At 58.8% G+C, this 21,571-nt stretch overlaps 1 protein-coding gene across 3 annotated transcripts in view; it reads right to left on the bottom strand.

The window, feature by feature from the left end:
- Window positions 1–830: 830 nt before the first annotated feature.
- Window positions 831–21,571, bottom strand: part of LOC120861316 (collagen alpha-1(II) chain) — a 30,042-nt gene continuing 9,301 nt past the window's right edge. For all 3 annotated transcript variants that reach the window (XM_040236954.1, XM_040236955.1, XM_040236956.1), the window contains 43 exons: window positions 20,793–20,846; window positions 20,339–20,392; window positions 20,155–20,208; window positions 19,823–19,867; window positions 19,233–19,286; window positions 16,805–16,849; window positions 16,286–16,339; window positions 14,796–14,894; window positions 14,471–14,515; window positions 14,279–14,377; window positions 14,051–14,104; window positions 13,624–13,731; window positions 12,975–13,028; window positions 12,795–12,893; window positions 12,622–12,675; window positions 12,089–12,187; window positions 11,647–11,700; window positions 11,262–11,315; window positions 10,907–10,960; window positions 10,669–10,722; window positions 10,385–10,429; window positions 10,089–10,187; window positions 9,802–9,909; window positions 9,446–9,499; window positions 9,092–9,145; window positions 8,647–8,700; window positions 8,270–8,323; window positions 7,901–8,008; window positions 7,353–7,406; window positions 6,883–6,936; window positions 6,089–6,250; window positions 5,744–5,851; window positions 5,445–5,552; window positions 5,162–5,215; window positions 4,928–5,035; window positions 4,642–4,695; window positions 4,376–4,483; window positions 4,036–4,089; window positions 3,481–3,588; window positions 2,835–3,123; window positions 2,214–2,401; window positions 1,656–1,898; window positions 831–1,183 (listed from right to left, as the gene is read on the bottom strand). In XM_040236954.1, coding sequence (XP_040092888.1) covers window positions 1,037–1,183; window positions 1,656–1,898; window positions 2,214–2,401; window positions 2,835–3,123; window positions 3,481–3,588; window positions 4,036–4,089; window positions 4,376–4,483; window positions 4,642–4,695; window positions 4,928–5,035; window positions 5,162–5,215; window positions 5,445–5,552; window positions 5,744–5,851; window positions 6,089–6,250; window positions 6,883–6,936; window positions 7,353–7,406; window positions 7,901–8,008; window positions 8,270–8,323; window positions 8,647–8,700; window positions 9,092–9,145; window positions 9,446–9,499; window positions 9,802–9,909; window positions 10,089–10,187; window positions 10,385–10,429; window positions 10,669–10,722; window positions 10,907–10,960; window positions 11,262–11,315; window positions 11,647–11,700; window positions 12,089–12,187; window positions 12,622–12,675; window positions 12,795–12,893; window positions 12,975–13,028; window positions 13,624–13,731; window positions 14,051–14,104; window positions 14,279–14,377; window positions 14,471–14,515; window positions 14,796–14,894; window positions 16,286–16,339; window positions 16,805–16,849; window positions 19,233–19,286; window positions 19,823–19,867; window positions 20,155–20,208; window positions 20,339–20,392; window positions 20,793–20,846 — 3,702 coding nt within the window. In that variant the 3' untranslated portion in view covers window positions 831–1,036. The remainder of the gene's footprint in view (window positions 1,184–1,655; window positions 1,899–2,213; window positions 2,402–2,834; window positions 3,124–3,480; window positions 3,589–4,035; window positions 4,090–4,375; window positions 4,484–4,641; window positions 4,696–4,927; window positions 5,036–5,161; window positions 5,216–5,444; window positions 5,553–5,743; window positions 5,852–6,088; window positions 6,251–6,882; window positions 6,937–7,352; window positions 7,407–7,900; window positions 8,009–8,269; window positions 8,324–8,646; window positions 8,701–9,091; window positions 9,146–9,445; window positions 9,500–9,801; window positions 9,910–10,088; window positions 10,188–10,384; window positions 10,430–10,668; window positions 10,723–10,906; window positions 10,961–11,261; window positions 11,316–11,646; window positions 11,701–12,088; window positions 12,188–12,621; window positions 12,676–12,794; window positions 12,894–12,974; window positions 13,029–13,623; window positions 13,732–14,050; window positions 14,105–14,278; window positions 14,378–14,470; window positions 14,516–14,795; window positions 14,895–16,285; window positions 16,340–16,804; window positions 16,850–19,232; window positions 19,287–19,822; window positions 19,868–20,154; window positions 20,209–20,338; window positions 20,393–20,792; window positions 20,847–21,571) is intronic.

Raw genomic sequence — 21,571 nt, 5'->3', positions numbered from 1 at the left:
ACAGTTAAGACATCCGTGGAAGCTTGAAGTGCCAGCCCAGGAAGTGAGGAATAGGGGCCAGGAAAAAGGAAGAAGGGGAGAGTGTTTAGCCAGCCCTAACACTTCTCCTTGAACTAAAGTCTTAGGGAAAGACATAGGTAAGTAGGTCAGCAAGATTGTCTGATTATGTGCACTTATCATGGGCCTCTGTGGATTTACTCCTCTCTCCACATCGTGCACCGCCCTGTTCCCATGGAGCATCTCTGATCTCTCCCCAGTAGCAGGATGCAGCCCGCGCCCCCAATCCCTACCTGAGCTCAGAGCGCATCTCTCCTCTTGCACTAATCGGCCCTGGAGGTGTGCCCCGGTTTATGCTCAAGAACAAGCCCCCTCACCTCCGCTTCGGGCCTCCCTTCCCAAACCTTGGGTCTCTGTTTCTTGTTCTCCCCTGGGCTCCACTAGGCGCCAGGGGTTACAAAAAAAGGCAAGTTTGTGTGAGGTGGTTGAACCAGGCAGTGTGGCTTCAGTCAAGAGAAGGCCTGAGGACAGCTGTTTTGTCCTGCCCACAGAATCCAGGACTCGTGGAAACTAAAGAATAAAGCACAAAGCACAAGCCAGTAGGTACTTTCCAATAATTTTTTTGTTTTTAATATCAATTGACGTTTTAAAAAATACAGAGGTGTTTGACACAGAATAGCACCATTGTGTAGGACACACACAGTTCCTGCGGCCGGCACCTGCAGGGGGCCTCTTGCCTGGGCTGGGGGGCAGTCACTCAGGGGGCGTTTGACTCATACCAGTTAGTTTCCTGTCTCTGCCTTGACCCAAAGGTCTTACAGGAAGACAATAAATAAATAGAACACCGAGATTTTATTTTGCAGTCTGCCCAGTTCAGGTCTCTTAGAGAGGGGAGCAAAGTCCAAACTGTGAGAGGGTAGGATGAATGGGCATCAGGTCAGGTCAGCCATTCAGTGCAGAGTCCTAGAGTGACTTGGATTGGAAAGTACTTGGGTCCTTTGGGTTTGCCATGGATTGTGTTGGTTCTGGGTTCGGGTTTTTACAAGAAGCAGACAGGCCCTATGTCCGCACCGAATTCCTGCTCGGGCCCTCCTATGTCCATGGGTGCAATGTCAATGATGGGGAGACGTGAGGTCTTCTGTGACCGGTACTCAATCACAGTCTTGCCCCACTTACCGGTGTGTTTCTAGGGGAGAACAAGAGGAGAGTCAGTGGATGCCTTGTGATCGGGAAAACCAAGCATCACAGAACACCAAGTGCAGAACACCCTGGGGGGCTCTCTTTCTCTTTCGGATTGACCTCCACCTCGACTCCAGACTCTAGTTCTCAGCAGCAGGGCCTCCCGCGCCCCCCGCCCTTCTCCTCCCCATCCCCTACAGTGCACCCCACCTGCAAGGGCAGAGGCCCCCACACATTGCATGACTGTTCCTACAAGTCACTGGACACACTGAGTCGAGGGAGGGGAGGAGACAGAACCGACAAGCTCCTCACCCCCAGCTGTTGCTGGTGTGTTGTCCCTACACAGCTCCTTACACGTGTAACCCTTTAGGACCATGACGCCAGCTGTGGACCAGCCCTCAGCCTGCTCCAGCCTGAGCCCTGGGCCCCAGGAAGCTTGCTTTCTCTCTCTCTTTGGTGGCCCAGCCTGCCTTACTCACCGTGCAGCCATCCTTCAGAACGGTGTATGTGAACCTGCTGTTGCCCTCAGCCCGGATCTCCACGTCGTTTGAGCCCTGGATGAGCAGAGCCTTCTTGAGGTTGCCAGCAGCTTCGTCCAGGTAGGCAATGCTGTTCTTGCAGTGGTAGGTGATGTTCTGAGAGCCCTCGGTGGACAGCAGGCGCAGGAAGGTCATCTGGACGTTGGCGGTGTTGGGAGCCAGGTTGTCATCTCCATAGCTGAACTGTGAGGATGGAGAGCAGTGGCATGAGGCCCGGGGATGGGGGCTGCCAGTGGACTGGGGGGAGGAGGAGCTGAAGGCGGCGGGGGGATGGGTCACTGGGAAGACATTTTTGCTTCCAGGAAGTGGAGCAGGCCTCTGAGGACCTCTTCCTCCACCTCTAAATGGTGGTTAAAAAAAAATCCTATCTCTCCTCCTTCCTTCCTCTTAAGCCCCCTCTCTCACCCAGAACTGGTGGGAATGCTGAAAACTCCCCAGAAGAAAGCAGAGGGAGGTTCTGAGGCGCTGCCCATGGCCTAGAGCAAGCGGGGGACTCACATGGAAGCCACCGTTGATGGTTTCTCCAAACCAGATGTGTTTCTTGTCCTTGCTCTTGCTGCTCCACCAGTTCTTCTTGGGGATGCTGGCCGGGTTGGGGTAGACGCAGGTCTCGCCAGTCTCCATGTTGCAGAAAACCTTCATGGCATCCAGGGTGCAGCCCTGGTTGGGGTCGATCCAGTAATCTCCTGCAGCGGGGAGGCAACACCCCATCGGGGCTCAGATAGGCACAGACCCACGCTCCCAAGAGGGCCAGGCCTGCCTGGAGTGACCAACAGGCCTACAGGGACACCTAGCGGGAGAGGAGCAGGGTGTGAGGGCCACATGCAGCCAAAGGGAGGGGAGAAGGAGGGAGCAGGCCAGGGGAACGTCCAGGGCTAAACAGGGGTGCGAGCAGAAGGGCAGGCTTAGGGCCAGCCTGTGGATGGAACTTGACCCTGATGTCATTTCCGCCGTGTGGCCACAGCAGGACAGGGCCAAGGCTGCAGTTTCTCTGCTGTGCAATGTGGGGTGCAGGGGGACACCCACACTAGACCCTTCCAGGTCTGACTCTGCTCCTGTGCTCTGAGCAGGGCTGGGCCCAGGGGCTGACTGCCTGCTCTCTGTGGTGGGGGTCCTCACCGCTCTTCCACTCAGGGTGGCAGAGTTTCAGGTCTCGGCAGGTGCGAGCTGGGTTCTTGCGGGAGCCCTCGGGGCTGCGGAGGCTCTCGATCTGGTTGTTGAGGGACTTGAGTGTGGCGTCCACCTCGGCATCATGCTGTCTCAGGTTGCTGCCTGCCTCGTCAGCCCGCATGTACTGCAGGGGGTCGGGGCCCTTCTCTCTCTGGCCGAGGCCAGCAAAGGCGGACATGTCGATGCCAGGGCCGGGGGGCCCAGGAGGGCCAGGGGGGCCAGGGTTTCCAGGAGGACCCTGCAGCAGGAAACAGAAGTCAGCCAGGAATGACAGGGATGCTGCCCTTCCTGTGTCCATCCCCACCTTCTAGAATGTACCATCAATAGAATGTCTTTTTACCATCCCAGGAGGTTGGGGATGTGGGTATACGTGCAATGGGACAGGACCAAGAAAACCACAGAATCTGCCTTATTCTTTCATTAGTCCCTCTTCTCTTTCCCGTGGACCCTCTGAACCTCTGGGGGCTCCCAGGATAAAGGGTGCTGTCATATTAGCTGCAGGTGGACACCCCGAAAGAAGCCCTTAGTGTCAGAGAGCTCCAGCCTCCCAGTGCTGGGAAGGCCCCATGCAGTAGGCCGGGCTCTGCACACTCACAGCAGGGCCAGTCTCGCCGGAACGTCCACGGGGCCCAGGAGGTCCAATGGGGCCAGGGATTCCGTTAGCACCATCTTTGCCAGAGGGACCGACGGGGCCAGGAGGACCCTGCAGGCCAGGAGAGAGGCAGGCGGTGAGGAGAGAGCATCAACAAAGGGAAGGTTGGGGAGGAGCTGGGGTTGGGGAGGGGCCCCCCTAGCACTAGCCACACTGTTCCCGATTTTCTTGCTTCTCTGTCACGGAACCCCATGCTGGCCTGTGTGTGGCCGAGAACCAGCAGGGTGGCCTCACAGCTTTCCTACCCTCCTACAAGCCTCTCTATAAACCCTTGTTCCCAGGGGGGCTATTTGACAGCCGAGAGCCACTCATATACTCATCCCAGGGTCTCAGGTTCTTCTCTGGCCACATTCTCACCAAGCTGGTCCCACTTCTGCTGCCCCATGAGGCCCCCTGAGGCCAAGGCTTCCCCGGGAGCAGCCATACTCCCCTCCTCCTCAGACACCTGCCCAGAGCCCCGGCCCCACCCCGAGGGAGGGCTCACTCCCTCTCACTCACTCTGGGGCCAGAAGGACCTGCAGGACCGGAGGCACCCTGGTCTCCAGAAGGACCCTGTGCAGAAGGAAGAGGCCAAGGTCAGAGGTGAGCACAGACAGGCCCCAGGCTGGGAGGCCTTCTTGAATAGGTTTATATACACTGGGAGCTGGCTGGGACATGTATCTGCTCCCCGACCCCCAGCCCCATGGCCCTTCTACGTGCTCCACCCTCTGACCCGGAGAAGGTCCAGGCCTGGACATTTCTTAGGATCATCCCAAGTCACTTCAGCAGCCTGGGAAGCTCAAGTGGTCCCTGCAGAGCGGGAGGCCCTGGGGAGCCAAGCACAGACAGCAGCACTCACAGGGGGGCCGGGCAGACCCTGCAGACCGGTGAAGCCACGGTGTCCCTTCAGTCCCCTCTCGCCAGCCTCTCCAGTTTCTCCTTTGTCACCTCGGGGGCCTTGAGGGCCCTGGGAACGAGACACACAGACACAGGTTGGGTCAGCTCAGCCCAGAGCAAGAGCCCTCTGCCGGCTTCACCTGCGCCAAGGAGCCCCAGGTCCCTGTGGGCACCCCTCCCCATGGAGCCTGCCCTTCAGGACCCAGCACAGGTCACTCAGATACTCACTGGCATTCCCCGGGCTCCAGCAGGTCCTGCGGGTCCCATGGGACCTTGTGCGCCCTGTGGGGGGAGTGGGGGGCGATGTCAGAGAGCAGTTGAGGCAGGAATGGCCCACTGCTGTGTGCCCATGGCCCAACGGCCCATGGGCTGGGCACCAAGGCAGCTGCTTCACAACCCAGACTCAGGGTTGTTCCCAGGGCCTGGGGCAGGGGAGGGTGGGAGGTGGAGAGGCGCTCCCTGCCCACCCGGCCACCCTCCTGCACCATGGCTTTTACTGACTCAAGACACTCACAGCTTCTCCTCGGTCTCCCTGCTTGCCAACTGGGCCGGCGGGACCAGGAGAGCCAGGGGGCCCAGGGGCTCCGGGGGCACCTGCAGCGCCAGTCTCTCCACGGTCACCCTGTCAGGAGAGAGGCCCCAGGCTCAGAGAGGAACTTCCAGAGGAGGCAAGGAGGGGTGTGGCTCTGACCCTGACCCTGCCAGGCTGATGAAGTAACCTTCCCACCCCCCCGCACGAGACACTCACCTTGACTCCAGCCGCGCCATCTCTGCCAGGGGGGCCGTCAGCACCGGGGCTTCCCTGTGCAAAGGGGAGCAGACACCATCAGAGCTGCCCCCACCCCCGTCCAGCCAAGGCTTTCCCAGCTAGCCTCCCCCTGCCGCCCTCCCGTGCATCCAGCTCTTAGTCTCCCTGGCCTTCTCTCTCCCGTCATGACCTTCCCATTGCATCTGGGCACTTGGGCTTGGCCTGCCTTGTCGCCCGCCTCCTCCAGGGCTCCCCTGTCCCCGCAGTGGGACCCACTGCTCACCTCACGTCCAGGCTCGCCAGCAGGACCAGTCAGGCCAGGAGGACCCACAGGGCCAGGGGGACCTCGGTCTCCAGATGCTCCAGGGGCTCCCTGCTTACCAGGCTCACCCTGGGGGCAGCGACAAGGAGGGTGAGTATGCGCTCTGAGGCCCCTCTCAGCCCTTCTGGGAAGATGGCTGACCGTGGGTCAGCTCCGAGGGTGTGGAGCAGGTGGCCGGGCCACCAGGGACACCCACTGAAGACCCTCCACCTGAGCCAGGCTGGGCCGGCTCGCCTGGAGGAAGGGGCGTCCCCACTTACCGAGGGGCCGGGGAGGCCGGGGAATCCTCGCTCACCACGCTGTCCAGGCAGACCAACGATGCCCCTCTGACCAGCCAGACCCTGAGGACCTGGAGGACCGTCGGGACCCTGAGCGGGGAGAGGAAGGAGGTGAGAACTTGAGAAGTGACACGCAGCCGCTGCCTATCTGTGCTGCGGCCAGCTGCCCACTGCGGGGGTCAGGTCAGTACTCCTCCTGCCCTGCAGGGCACTTTCTGCAGCACCTCCTCCTGGCAAACCCACAGCCCTGCTCCCAACTCCAGGCTCTGGGAGCCCATGCCCTTTGCACCCTTTCCCCAGGGACCTTGGCCCTGGGGTGGGACTTACAGAAGGACCATCATCTCCAGGCTCTCCCTTCTCGCCAGGGGGTCCAGCAGGACCTTGGAGGCCAGGGTCACCAGCTCGGCCAGGGGGGCCACTGTCTCCTCGAGCACCTTTAGGACCATCTTTTCCAGAAGGACCAGGAGGACCAGGGGGTCCGGGGTTGCCCTAGGAGAAGCAAAACACAGGAAGTGAGAATTCCTCTCACCCTTTCCCGTCCCTCCAGGCTGCCATGACCCTCTGGGGGCTTCCTCCACAGTAGGGGCAGCTTGGCCCCCTTGGTCCACCCCTTTCAGCTTTGCTCCGCGTGAGCTCTGGACAGCCAGCCTGGCTTCCCCAGCCGCTGCACACTCTCCCTGTTCCGACTCTCCTGCTTCCTTCCCTGTGGCCTCTCTCCCACCACCCATCCTCAAGGAACTGCTCCAGTCGCGATCCCCTCAGCCCTAAGCCTCTGTGCCCACCCCCTGCCCTTGACAGTGTTGGTGAGCCCGCTGACTTAGCATTTCTCCTCCCTCTGCTGTGAGCTCCCCAAGGGCAAGATGCAGACTTTCTCATAAAGCACAGTGTTTTCAGGAAATGCGTGTCTACGGTGAAGTGGAGCCAGAAGCCCATGGCCAGCAAAAGGGCACAGCCCCTGCTCCCAGCTGTGCATGCGGAGAACAGGACCCCACGGTCAGTTAACTGCTCCTCCCAGGTGTGGGCCTGGGCACAAGATGTGCATGGGGTTGGGCCAGACTCTGTGACCCCTGCCTGTGCCTCCTGCTAGGGGTAAGGTAGAAACCAGTCGGGGTGGCACTCACATTGGAGCCTGGGGGTCCGACGCGGCCAGCTGCTCCGGGGAATCCGGTAGCTCCCTATGTGAGGAGAGGGGAGACTCAGCACCTTGGACCCTCAGGAGGCCCCAGAATCAAAGGTTGGGGGAGTGGTCTCACAGGCTGGAGTGGAAAGGGACAAGGGGTTGCAGAGCAGCCAGGGGAGTTAGAGAGGGAGAAAGGGCCCCCGGGGTGTGGCCACTGCCTCTTGCTGAGGCAGCTTCTTGCCTCTGCAGGGGAGGATTGGACTGGGGCATTCAGACTTTAGGGGCGTCCTCTCTCCCACCCGGCTATGGGATGGGTGGGGGCAAAAGTGGGTGAGAAGGAAGGAGGTGGGGTACAGCCTCTGGGGCTGGGCCTTCCCTGTGAGGCCAGGATGGGTGTGAGAGAAGCTGCCAACACCCCACCCCCCAGTGCCCTCTACCCGGCCCAGAGACAGTGGGGGGGGCCTCACTCACCGGGGGGCCTTGAGCACCTCGGGCTCCTTTAGGACCAGTCACACCAGTAGGACCCTGAGGAGGAAGGGGGGTGGATAGTGAGGCCCAGTCGTCCTGACCACAGACTCCTGAGAGCCAGGACCACAGAGATGGAGCTTTGTCAGCATGAACATCCCAGCCTGGGAAGCTATCACAGGCGGGTCTGCTACCCCGACCAAGAAGACTCATGTTCCAGGAGACCTTGGGAGGAGAAGCCCATTAGGTGTCCTCAGAGCCCAGCCAGGGTCTCCCAGGAGGCTGGCTGCTCCGTCCTGAGCCACACGCAGAACCTGCGTTCCCTCCCCCAGCCCCCACCACACACCCACACCCGTGACAACGAAAGCAAGGGTAGCGTAGCTCCTTGAACCTTCATCCCTGAGTACAAACTCCTCCTTCCTGCAGCCTCCGCCCTCTGCCTGGCTGCAGCAGCCAGGCCGCCCTGCTGCCCTTGGCCCGCCCAGGCCCCTCCCCCTGCGCCCAGCCTCCCTGTCCTGTGGGGTCAGCTCTCAGGGGAGCTCAGGTTTACCCACCTGAGGCCCAGGAGCTCCAGAGGGGCCCTGAGGACCGGGGGCACCAGCGTCACCTTTCTGGCCAGCTTCTCCTTGTTCACCTTTGGCACCAGGCTGGCCATCAGCACCCTGGCTCGGGGAGGAGGGCGCCAGTGAGTGGGGGGCAAGAACTCCTCCCACAAGGCCGGAGACTCTGTGTGAGTGTGTGTCCACCCTGGGTCTGAGCGCCTGCTCTGAGGTCGGGACTGTCACATTGGTGTGGAGGGAAAGGAGCCATTCCCCTCCTCTTAAAGCCCTGTCCCTCCCTCCCTGCCTCCCCCGCGGGCTGGGTATGACGCAGAGCTGAGCAGAATAGAAGGTGTGGCAGGGGAGGTGGACAGAGATACTCACAGGGGGGCCGGCGAATCCAGCGGGTCCAGGGGGGCCTGTCTCTCCGCGTTCACCCTGTGAGGAAAGGGGTGCGGAGGCTCAGCTGCCTGCCTGCTCAGTTCCTCCTGGAGCCCAGAGCCCACCCTGGCCCAGCCTACTGCGCAGTAACCCCGGAGAAAAGGGGTCAGGGAGCTCCATCCTAAACAAACCAAGCCAGGCCAGAAGGCCTCCTGTGGCCAGAGGGTCTGGGGACCTGAAGGTCCTCCACCATGATCACATCACGGGAGAGGGGTGTGTGCCTTCTCCCTTTCCTTTCTCATCTCTCCTCCCATCCCCAGACCTGAACTGCAGGGAGGGAGCCACGCCCCTGCAGGGCCAGGCTCCAGGCAAATACTCACCGGGGCGCCTCGAGCACCAGCAGTTCCGGCAGGACCAGGGGGTCCAACTTCTCCCTAAGATCAGGGACAGGGGAGGACAAAAGCCAGAGATGAGGGGTGTGGGTTCAGAGGGGGCCCCTCCAGAGCAAAGTGCACCCAGGAAGCAGCCCTGACGGTGAGTGGGGGCTCTGGTCTCCCCAGCAGCCTGTTTTCTCATTGCTTCAGCCACACCTGCACCCTCCTCAGGGCATTGAGAAAGACACCCGTGCCCCACCCCTCTGCTTCCCTCAATGGCGTGCACCCCAGGACCCTGCTGCTAAGAAGTCCCCTACCCTCACTCCTTATAGCAGTTGGAGAGGAGGAGGGTGACAGCTGTTGATCCAGGGGAGGAGAGAGAGCAGTCTTTGGCAGGAGGTGAGAAGGAGATCTGATGGGGGCAGAGTGAAGAAAGGGGTCCATGACTCACCTTCTCACCGTTGGCACCGGCTGGGCCAGGGGGGCCAATGGGGCCAGTCAGACCCTGGGAAGAGAAGGCCGAGTGAGGGGCCAGGAGAGGCAGCCAGGGACGTGGTGCCCAGCAGGGAGCCTGGGGCGCCCACACCCAGGGGCCCTTGGTGTACCCTTCCATGGCCCCCAGAACACCCTCTCACCCCGGGGTCCCAGTGTTGACCGGGAAGTCCCTGCGGATGCCCAGCCCACACAACTGAACACAGGACCAGGGACCACACTCACACACGGCCCCTCTGTCCCCTGAGTGCATGGGATCCCTGCATCTGTCCCCATCCCAACCCCAGGGAGCCTGCCACTAGCATCCACTTACTCGTCCACCGTCCTTCCCGGGCGCGCCCTCAGGGCCTTTCTCACCAACGTCACCCTGTGGAATACAGAAAACGGGCCACCTCAGGGAGGTACTCCAAGACCCCCTTTGCCAGCTCAGTGTCCTCCCTGAATGGGGGTCCAGGCGGGGGTCAGAGCCTGGCCAAGAGGGGTTTGCTGTGGTCTCAGGGTGGGTGACGAGCAGTAAGAGAAGTGAGATGGAGGGATGTGTCATTGGATGATGTCACTAAAGCTCAAACAAAGAGCCGTGGAGCGGCCTCCAAGTTCCTCAAGAGGATGTCTGGGTGCCGTGGGGAGCAGGATGGAGTTGGTGGGAGGCCTGCTCAGCCCAGTACTCACCCTGTCTCCCTTGGGTCCGGCAATACCAGCTGCTCCCCTCTCACCGGGCATGCCCTGCAGACCTGGAGGGCCCTGAGCCCCAGGGGGGCCAGCTGGGCCAGCTGCGCCCTGTGGGAGAGAGGACTCTGTGATGGGCAGCTCCTCCTCTGGGTGCCCCAAGCTCCCTTTCCTCCCCTTCTTCCTCTGCCCAGACCCCTTTGGGTCTCACCCTCCATCCCTTCTCCTTCCATTTTCATCCCCCAAGCCCCACCCCCTTCCACCCAGAGGACCACACCCCCCTCACTTACTTTGGGACCATCGGTGCCAGGAGTGCCAGGGAGGCCGCGGGCCCCCTGGAGGCCCTGGGAACCGGGGGAGCCACGTTCTCCAGGGAAACCTCGTTCACCCTGGAGCGGAGACACCACAGAACAGTCAGGTGGAGGCCCGAAGAGGACGGAGGGCCAGGGAGAAGCAGGGAGGTACAGGCGGAGCTGGATTGGCAGGGGCAGGGGGGCAGGCAGGACCCGGGGCTGCGGTTCTGCTGGGACAGGCAGGCCAGAACCACTCCAAGAGGCCACTTGGGAATGGCCAGCAGGACACTCACCCTGGGACCCACGAGGCCAGGAGCTCCAGCTTCACCAGGAACACCCTGAAGATCAAAGAAAAATGTGAGAGAGGAAGGTTTTTCTGCCCCGGAGCCTTGGCCGAGCACCCCTCCTGCTAGCTGCGGAGCTCAGACTATGGCGAGCTGGGCTGCAGGACCCAGACACTCCCTGCCTCACTGATCTCCTTGTTCCCCCTCCCGCCCTTGCCTCCTGGGCATCATAATAGACCTTCCCACCTAAACACATTGCAGATTCCCAGGTATTCCCAGGGCCCCGTACTCACCTGGTCACCTGGTTTTCCACCTTCACCTGGGGGGCCGGGAGGGCCAGGAAGTCCCTAGAAGCCAAGGTGACTTAGTTAGGAAAGGAGTGAGGTTGCTGCCCTACCCTCTGGCGAGGCCAGCACAGGGCAAAAGCTGGGGTGCAGGGAAGACCCATCCCCTGGCCCCCACTGAGGGGGTGCTGCTGCCATCCCAGAGCCCTGGAGAGAGAATAAACAGGAAGCTGGTCCAGCTGCCTACCTGGAACCCAGATGGCCCAGGAGCACCCTGCTCGCCTCGTTCACCAGCTGGTCCCTGCAGAGGAAGACAATGGTGAGCTGAGCCAGCTTCTGGAGAGCCTGGACGCCACATCCAGGGCTAGAGGGGCCAGGGGGCCACCCACAGCAGGCAACACCACCCTCACTGCCCGCTGTTCTCCCACCAGCGAGTGACCCGCACCCTGGAACACCAGGGTGGGGTCCACACTGCCTCTGCTCAGGCTGGGTCGCGGTCCTGGATCAGCCCAGACCCACATCTGTCAGCTCCATCACTCCCCACCTCCGCCCTGCCAAGCCCCTGCCCACGGGCTACCTGGAGAGGCTGGGCGGGTACTTACAGCGGGTCCAGGGGGGCCTGCAGCACCTGTCTCACCATCTTTGCCAGGAAGACCCTAGTGGGAAGAGAGAGGGGCGCTATCATGATACACTCCTCCAGTTCTGCAGACCCCTGCTCCAGCCAATCCTCCGCCTGAACTCCATTTCTCCACCCTCCCTTCCCACTCTACTCCTTTCCCTCAGTCCTCAGCACAGGAGCCTTCTCCACCTCCCTGGCTGCTGTCAGCCACCAGTCTCCCGGTGTGGACTCCCACAGAGCCCAGAGCAGCACATGCTCAGCATGGGCATCATGCGGCCAACCAGGGGTCCCAGGAGTATGCCACAGCGATGCTCCCTCCCCACAGGGAGCAACAAACACCCAGGGGTGGGCAGTGGGGAGGCACTCACTCTCAGACCAGGAGCACCAGGCAGTCCTTTCTCACCAGCTTTGCCAGGCTCACCCTGGAAGAAAGAGGGCAGGGCCATGAGGTGGAGGGCTTTGGTGGGAGTAGGGGTATGGCCGGCTGGGGAGACTGGGGCCACTGCCTGATGGACAACAAAGGCTAAAGTCGAGGATCAGCACCTCTCTTATGCTCCGAGGTGTGAGCTGAATAGCGCTGACCCAGGGATCTGTGTCATGGCTGAGATGTTCTGAGGGCTCTAAGGAGCCCTGGGATTCTCCTGATCACAGACACTCCTTGGGGCGTGGAGGTCCAAGCCACCCAGAACACCATGGACCTCGCTCATCACAGCCCTTGGGTTAACTCTGTTTGGGAACCAGCCCTTCCCCCAGGGGCAGGGAGGTAGCAGAACCATGTGGAAGGAAATGGAAGGGCAGGTGATTACTTACATTGGCACCTTTGGGGCCAGGGAAACCCATGACACCAGGCTGCCCACGAGCTCCCTGAGGGCCTGGGGGTCCAGGGCGACCATCTTCACCAGGGGCTCCCTGAAAGAGAGGACACCATTCTCAGCACATGGACCCGAGACCACCTTTGTCCCTCTACTGAGCGCAGGCTCAGGGCAGGTCACTGGCCAGACAAACAGCATTCAGGACTGACTAAGGTCGCAGCCGGCAGCCCGCATCACACACGGGACTCATCAGCGACAAGACACTGCTTAGCTTAGAAGTTTTGTTCCTGAAAGTGCACACCAGGCTTTGTCTTCCCCAAAGGAAGGCCCAAATGCACAAGGGGTGGCATTTTTAGAACTTGCAGCCACTGCATAGGCCACACCTGGCCACAGGACCCACCATCCCATCCATTCCCCTCCCCAGTTCTCAAAATTCACAGGCTGCCCCGACCCGGCTCCTATCTCTTTTCCTACCTGCCTCCCCAAGAGTGCCCCCCAACCTCTCCCAGTGACCCCAGAGGATGGACTTACAGAAGGACCAACTTTGCCTTGAGGACCAGCATCACCAGGGCGACCAGTGAGACCCTTTGTTTAGGAGAGAGAAGGGGCTGGGCGTCAGCACAGGGTTAGAGGGACCAGGTCGGGTAGGGCGTGAGGAGTCTTCTGAGTTGGAAGCTGAAGACAGAAGCATCCCTGCTACCTACCCGGGCTCCAGGAAGGCCAGGCTCTCCGGGACGGCCAGGGTCACCGTTGGCTCCTTTGGGACCAGCAAGGCCACTGGGTCCTCGCTCTCCAGGGGCTCCCTACACAAGAGGAGGCAGAGGGTCAGCAGAAAGCCATTTGACCAGTGATGCGTGGGCCCCAGTCCCTATTCCCTCACTCACCTTGGGACCTGCCAGACCATCCTGACCTGGGAAACCACGGTTGCCAGGAGCACCCTAGGAAGAAGTGGAGGGGAGAGGCAATGAGTTAGAGAGGCCCTTGACCCAACTGTGGCTGCAGAGAGCCTAGTCAGGATCCATGTGTCCATCCCACCAACCCTCCTACTGCAGTCTCTGCAGACCAGAAGCTCTGTGCATGCATGCCTACTAAGTCACTTCAGTCATGTCTGACTCTGCAACCCTATGGACTGTAGCCTGCCAGGCTTCTCTGTTCGTGGTGATTCTCCAGGCAAGAATACTGGAATGGGTTGCCACGCCCTCCTCCAGGGGATCTTCCTGACCCAGGGATCAAACCCGTGTCTCTTACGTCTCCTGCGTTAGCAGGTGGGTTCTTTACCACTCGCGCCACCTGGGAAGCTCCAGGTGCAAGATTCTGAGAGATTAACTTCTTGGGCCTGCCCCCACCTCTTGGCAAGGAACTCCCACTGCTTCATGTCACCCAGGGGTGAGGGACACTAAGGAGTGTGGAGGTGGGTGGAGAAAAGGAATATGAGGTCCACAGACTTGGCAAAGACCCAGAGCCACAGGAACTCAACTTGTATCTCCAGGGCACACCCCAACGAGCGTGGGGAAGAACTCCTGGCCCACTTACTCTTTCTCCAGGGGGACCGGCGGGCCCAGCACCACCAGGCTCTCCACGGGCACCTCTTTTCCCTTCTTCACCAGCAGGACCAGGGGCTCCTTGGGGACCAGCAGGGCCCTGAGAACCAGCATAGCAGAGAAACAGGGTGAGTCTTTGCCTGGCCCTGGGGCAAGCACAGGCCTGGCATGAGGAGGAGGTGGCTATGACTGCTGTTTCAGGGCTGGGGGGCCTGTGGAAGTGAGGTCACAAAGGGTCAGCTGGGCGAGAAGAAGTGGCCCAGTGGGCAGTCAAGCTGGTCAAACCGAAGATGGCAGCTGAGACTGCATCAGCTTCTCTGTCACATTCATCTCTGGGTACACCCTCAGAGGGCCCAGGATAGGGGACACGCCTGCTGAGAAGGTGGGCAGTGGGCCAGGGGTGGCAGCCAGGTACTCACCGGTTCTCCCTTGGGGCCTTGTTCGCCTTTGAAGCCAGCAATACCAGGCTCACCCTTAACAAAGGAGAAAAGCAGGTTCTCACACTCGGTTGTCCCCACAGCCCTAAAAATCCTCCACCACCCCCACCCTTAAAGGCAGCCCGCTAGAGGACACTGTGGGCACAGGAAGTAGGGTGGTGGGTTTGACTTTGGGGCTGTGGGTGGGACTCAGAATTCACTGGATCTTACCGTTTGACCTTTCGGACCCAGAGGACCAGTTGCACCTTGAGGGCCGGGTGGACCACGGGGTCCAGGGAAGCCGGGAGCACCAGCAATGCCAGGGGCACCCTGTCAGCATAAGCAGAGAGAAGGGCATTAGGAGGGCGGCATAAGGAGGGACTGACCCCACCTGGAGGAGCTGAGTCTGAGGGCAGCACTCACAGCAGATCCCTTGGCTCCAGGGATTCCATCAGTTCCAGGGTTGCCCTGAAAAAGGAGACAGTGTCGTTATGTAAGATAAGCAGTGAAGAATACATTCCCACCCCACATCATGCTCCCAGGCCCCTGGTCCGTTCCAGGCATGGCCCTGCCGGACAATTAAAGGGAAGATGGGTGATGGAGGGAGACGTGTCTCTAGAGACTGATGGCTGGGTGGCAGGCATTGAGCCAGAAGAAAGGTGTGATGATTGAGGCACCAGTTGCCTCAGCAGACAGTCAAGTGTGCCAAGGCCTCAGACCCCAGACCCTTCAGGCAAAATACACTCACAGCGGCGCCAGCTGGCCCAGGGGACCCAGGAGTACCAGGTTCACCGCGAGGACCCTGGGCGCCTTCGGGACCTCGAGCACCGGTGGGGCCAGCTTCACCCTGGAAAGAGGCAGGGAAGGATGCAGTGAGGACAGGTCAGGGGGACACAGACCCCGTGGGCAACAGTTTAGGACAAGCTGCACACACACACCAAAAAGGGTTCCCATGCAGGCTGCCTGGCTGAGCCCGCTGACCTGATGACCTTCTACCTGCCCCGCTCTACTCTCCATCCCCCTCCTTGGTGGCCACCACGAGCAGGCACACAGGTTCATGTTACAGGCTGGGCTTTGTGCTGGTTCCCTCAGCACTCATCAGAAAAGCCTGAGCTGGGCAGCCTGCCAGTCCAGCACTGTGGGATGACGGACAATGGCTGAGATGGGCAGGCACCTTTACCTCCCCTTCCCCACCTATTTTCTCTTTTATTGAGGCTCTTGAACATCTCAGCTCGGGGCACCACTGGGCTTGTATCTGGCTAATGTGAACCAGGCTCTGAGTCAAGCCTGTTTGAAAGAAGCCAGCAAGCCAGGACAAAAAGCAAGCTGGGGGACCAGCGCCCCCGACACCACTTTTCCCAGAATGGCCTCTGCTTTTACTTTCATTTTTTCCTGAAAGTTACAGCTGGCTGTGAGCTGGGCTCTCTGGACTGCGGAGTCCCTGGGGAGGACTGCTGACCTGGAGAGAGGGCACAGCCTCCTCAGGTTTCTTCTCAGAACATTCTTGCTTTACTTTTGTAATTATTATTTTCTAAAGGTCAGGCCCCCTCACCTTCCGCTGTCCCTCTTCACAATGGGTCTCCTTCACCCAGCTCCTGGGGCCTCAGACACTGTCTGGTTGCCATGGAAACCCCCGAAGGGGAAAAGCAACCTGATGCCAGTGACCTCATGGAGGCTCCTTATTCATCTCCTGGCGGCACCAGGAGAGAATTCCCAGGGACGCACGCATGTTGGAATCCCTCCTGGGCCACAGGGGCCTTTCCCTGAACTGGCTGGCCTCCCACTGGCCTCTATTAATCCTTGGAAGAACTCTATTAACACGGTTTGGGAGAGACAAGCCCCGCCCTCCAAGATGAAGCAGGGGTGAGGGGGAAGGATGGAACCACCTCTGCACCCACTTCCCTCCAACTCTCTTCCGGATCTAAGTCAGCTGAGCTTTGCCTATTTTCTTCAGTTTCCTTTGGTCCCCTCCCAGGTCTCAGGGGTCCTCCCATCTTCTTCTGCCTTGTCCCACTCTGAAGCTGTAACTGTATCTCCAACTTTTTATCATTCCATCTTACTTTCCCTTCCAGCTGGTGGCTCTGCAAAATGCCTGTCTCTTTCCTTGCTTCCACAGATAGCAGAAGTGGGGCGAGGGGTGGGGGACACTCCTCCAAGGGGAAGGTGGATCATCCGGGGGGCAGTCAGCAAGGGTTATGGGGAAAGGGGGGGTCCTGACTCGACAAGCAGGACACGCACCTTGGCACCAGGAGCACCGGGGAAGCCAGGACCGCCAGCAGGACCCACGGGACCCTGGAGGAAGCAAGCAGATGCAGAGGTGAAGGCCCAGTCTGGGCAGACTATCTCCAGCCTCCAAAGCAAGCCACCCCTCACCTCCCATGCCTTCCCACCTTTGTACTGATATTGCTCTATATCCACTGTGGCCGAAAGTCCCTGGATGAAAATTGTCCCCACTGCCAGTGTGGGAAACTGCGTTTCTGACGCAGTATATAGTTTCTGACTATATACATGGTGAGAAGCAAGTCGTTCTTTCACCTCCCTCTCTACCCCTCCCCAGAAAAACTACCAAAAGTGTAGCTGAGAAAAATGAACCATTGCTTCAAAGCTTGTCACCAACATACTCCCTTAATAATGAAAAGTTGTTCCTCTTTTTCCAGCAGAATCCAGAATGTGGCCTCGATATTGAATAAACACTGCCACTTCACTGGGCGGCTGACTGGGACTCACGTAAACCTGCCGGGGCTGAAGTGAACTTACCGGAGGCCCTGCAGGGCCTGGTTGACCGTCATTGCCTCGAGCACCCTGTGAGCGAGAAGGAAGCAGCCATTACGGGAGACACCCACATCTCCAGTCCCTCTCACGGTGGCCCAGGGCTGAGCAGGAGGCTGGCAGGTGTGCACTGCGGGAGGAAGCAGCCCCAGGACCCTCCATGGTGGCTTTGAAAACTGGGCCTGCAGTGGGCTTGCTCTCAGCCTCAAAGAACTTGGGTAATTTTCCAGCTACTCCATCATTTTTTAAACATCCTTTTAGACCCCAAGTATCCCCAAATTCAAGGCCATGTTATCATTTAAAGACTCAGTGAAAATGAAAACAGCCAAGCATCGATTCTGACTCAGTTCTTCCTGCCTGTTGCAGCACAAAGCTCTTTCAAAGTTGGTTAATCTCCTTGGTCAACTCTTGGATCTGTGTCCCCATCCCCAACCCACAGAACAGCCTGCTTCTGTGGAAGACAGGGGAGCTGCAGAGCATCTGCTACCAGCCCAGGAAGAAGCTTGGTGATGGGGACAGGGCACCGGGCACAGTCCTGAGACTCCTTTCACAGACAGCAAGGCTGCCGGCTCTTCCTCTACAGGCCATGCACCTTGACGGGGAGCACCTCCAGGGTCTCTTTCTCGAGGCCCCTCTGGGTCCCGGGAATCATTAGGCTGCATGGAGCTAGGCCGAGCACTTGGTCCTTGGAAGACCTCAGCTGAGCCCCGCCTGCCTGCCTCTGCCTCTCCTGGGAAGCTGAAGAAGGATGCTTTAGGGGGAGCTCCTGTTTTAAATAAGACTCAAGCCTTTCTCCTGGCTGTGGTCCTTTTCTCATGACTGAGACTCTCCTGGTTGGCATTAACCAGGGAAGCAGGAGAATACTTAACAGAAGAAAATGTACAGGGAACATAAACCCTCAGCATTGGCCAGAGCCCCTTCTGGGCTGGCTGCTTCGCAAAGTACCCTCCCTCCAGGGGTCAGCCAGAGGAGAGGCCTGGGCTGCTTGTGAGCAAGGGGAGTGTGGTGCTGCCCAAGAGGCCAAAGTTGGATGGGCATCCAGGGCTCCCCCCTGCAGGAAAGCTGGGGAGTGGGTACCATCTGGCCCAAGGTGGGGGACACAGGACCACAGCCCAGCCCAGCCCCTATACAGGCCTGGACACCAGGTCTGCACTGAACTATGTGACGTTGTCAATCTTCCATTCCAAATCCTATGCACACCCTGCCAGTCTAACTTCGGTAGGGACAGGAGTCAGCAAGGAGAAGCAAGAAGCAGGGCCGACTGGAGGAGGAAGGAGAACAGCGGTGCAGGTCATCTGTGCCCCTCATGGAGTGTGGCCCCATGACTCCAAGCCTGGCCAAAAAGGCACAAGCCAGGTCTGGACAATCTGTAGCAATCACAGTGCTTCTTGGCAGGCCCGGGGCTCTCTAATCCCCTCACACAAAGTGACCCAGGGACAAGCCACTTCAACAGTTTTGGCTGACAAATGGGGGTTGAGACTGCATGCTATTTCACTGATCTGCTTCTGAGGGAAATTTCTGCCAAAACAGATACCTTATCTGGACTGCAGCACAACTGAGGGAAGCTGATTTACTTTGGCTGGTCCTGCAAGGACCCATGAGGAGGGGCCTCAGAGCCTGGGTGGCTGGGGTGTGAAATCAACAGAGAGCATAATCTTTCTTAAACACAGCTTTCATCGCATCACTCGCCTGACCAGGCGCCCACAAGGGTTCTCTATTGCAAAGGGATCAGAGCTAAACACCTGCACCCTCGCTGCTACAAATCCCCATGCTCTTAACTCTCCCATTAATGCGAGGCCACCGGAGTCTGAGGCTGCACAGCAAGGCTTGTCTTAGGCTAGTTAACCATTCAGTGCCTCAGTTTCTTCTCCTCTAAAAGGGGGAGGACAACAGAATCCGCCTGGTAGGATTCGAGGGAAAGCTGGATAAGACAAAGCACCTGGGTATTAAACAGGGGACGTCCCCGTGAAGCAGTGTCACCAACAGTGCAGTAATGTAAAGTATGTGAGTTGACCCTAGACTGATACACTTTTCTAGGGCAGCATCTAAGCGAGCAGAAAGAACTAAAAGGAACACAGTACTATAGCCAACTAAAGTCTGTCCATAAATTCAAACAGGATTGATTGGGGAGTGGGTGAGACTGTCGAGGGATTACCTGAATAATCGAGACTGGTTAAAGAGACTCCTGTCCTCACCTGCCAGCTGGCCTCCCGCCACCCCCCAGTCCTCTGATTGTGCAGACCCAGCCTGGGGATTTGTGACGGGCACACTCAAAGTGAATCCTCACGGGAGGATGATACTGTCTACACCTCGTGGGGTTGCTTTGAGGGTCAGGCGAAATAACCCTGAATACAAGTGCCTCATGAACTCCAAAGAGCTGGGCAAATGGTAGCTCTGGGTCTTGTCAATTACTCACTGCAGCGCCGGCAGGGCCAGTCCGTCCTCTCTCACCAGGCAAGCCACGGGGACCCTGGAACACACACCAAGAGGCACAAGCGTGAGTTGGTTCAAGGACCGCTTGGGCCCATCACATAACCTGCAGGCCCGTCACGGACACTGGAAGGGAGGGAGCCGGTAGCATCCGGGAGGCAAAGGTGTGGGCGCCCCTGGTCCCGCCTCCCTGACCCTATCACACCAAAGGTTCCTCGGCCGTGGCAGAACACACAGGTGCTCCCGTTGTTACCTATTAGGAGCCCTGTTATGGCACATCTGGCTCCTTGCAATAGACAAACTCCCCCAAATGTTGAAAATAAACAGAATTTGTAAAAACTGAAGCACACCTTAAGTGTGTTAACAGGGTTATTTCAAAGAAATGCTGGTGAGCCCTTGCACAAACCATCCACTTGACACACTTTACTTTTTGCTCATAATCGAATCAATCTACAAAACTGAATATCTATTTTGCCCAAAGGGAGCGGTGGCATCTACAGTGGCGCCATCTGCTGGGCTTTAGAAGGTGTCTCAAGAGTGTCTGGAGGCCCTCCAGGGGGTGGTGCTCATACTCACCATTGGACCTGGAGAACCGTTCTCACCTGGGGAACCACTCTCACCCTGGAAAAAAGATGCAGAGGATCAGTGAGCAGGGCTCCCTCTGCCAGCCTGCAAGACAGTTCCCATGGAGGAAGCCGAACACTCTGGTCATCTCAGCTAGGACTGACACCTCCAAGCTTTAGTTCCATGAGGGACAATTCCCGGAGCTCTCCAGACCTGCTGTTCATTCATTAGGTTGTAGTGCTGGGTGTTCCTAACCCAAGCTGTTCAGACGTCCTAACTCCACTGAGCTCAGCAGCATCTCCTCATCATCCGTCCCCCATGCCCATGTGCTTCTTGGTCCTTACCTTCACACCCGGAGCACCAGCTTCTCCCTTAGCACCATCTAGACCTGGGTAACCCTACGGGACAAGAGAAGACTTTCAATCACGCTTCTGGGGAAGCTGAAGAGGACGATTCATGTCCCCCCAAGACTTTTTTCTCCCTTGGTCAATCTTTTTCCTTCCAGCACTCTCCCCCCATGATACTTACTCTGTGACCTTTGACACCTGGAAGGCCTGGGGTTCCTGGGAAGCCGCGAGCACCCTGCAATCCAAAGCAGAGATGTTCAGAGCACTGTGCAGAACCAGGTAAAGGCTGCCTTGGGCTGATGGGAGAGGCCTTGAAGCCAGGTCCCTGGGTGGCCAGGAAGCAGGGGAAGCCTGGCACCAGGAACATCTTTCGGTCACTCCCAGAATCCCCCTCTCTGTGCCTCACCCCAGCTTAGGCAAAGTGGGTGTAAACATCTGCCAGCACCCCCGGACGCTCTGAGCCTGTGCTAGGATCAGGGACATGGTCATCAGTATGAAAGCGTGACACGTGGGGACAGCTGGAACTTTAGGAGCGAGCTATCGGAGCTGGATGAGCTACGTGGGAGGCCACTGCGTTTGTTGCAAGGATGGAGATGCTGCAAACGAGACTAGAAACTGGGAAAGGTGGGCTTTACCTGAGGGCCAGGAGGGCCTCTCTCGCCAGATTTTCCAGGCTTTCCAGCTTCACCCTGAAGGGAGAGAGATGTACCTCAGCTGCCTCAGAAGACACGTTAGCATCACTGGTGCACTCCGGCATGTTATCACTCCTCCCGCCTGCCTGCCTTTGCCCACCTGCTTCCTCATCTCCCCCCACCCCTGCAGGTCCCAGATTTCCCTGAATGCCTTCCCTGCCTGTGTCCCGGGCAAGCTCCTCCACCCCTCACAGCCTCCAGCCTCCCCTGGTGGGCTCACTGTCTCCTCTCATAGGCACTGCTGACCAGCCTGTGTTCCCTAACCTCGGAGACGTTCACTGCCTAATGGGATTCTCACGAGCAGCTTCAGCGCCAGTTCTCCTCTCTCCCCTTCGTTTACATCCCTTGCAGACATCCTGACTCAGCCTGAGCTTTCCCCAACTCATTTACAATTAAGATAATCTTGGGCTATTGAGTGTTTCTCTTTTGTTTTTCCTTCTTTGCATCTGTCCCCTTGTGTTTTCCCTCTCCTTTCTCTCACTTCTCAATTTCCCTTCCTGGAGCTAATGATGTTTTAATTATTTCCCTTCCCAGTGGGTCCAAAGCTGTCCCCAAAGGCACTTGCAAGCTAAGTTGCCAGTGGAAATGTAGACGGTGCAGGGTCTGAGTCTCTGCCGGACGAGCCCTGCCCCCTGGGCCCAGTCGAGGGTGCATCTGCCTATCACCACCCAGCACCCCCTCTCTCCAGCACCCCCTCTCTCCAGCACCCCCTCTCTCCAGCA

Source organism: Oryx dammah, unplaced genomic scaffold, assembly GCF_014754425.2.
Source record: "Oryx dammah isolate SB20612 unplaced genomic scaffold, SCBI_Odam_1.1 HiC_scaffold_11232, whole genome shotgun sequence".
Lineage (NCBI taxonomy): Eukaryota > Metazoa > Chordata > Mammalia > Artiodactyla > Bovidae > Oryx > Oryx dammah.
The sequence above is the reverse complement of the archived record's forward strand: the minus strand, read 5'-3'. Positions and strand labels throughout refer to the sequence as shown.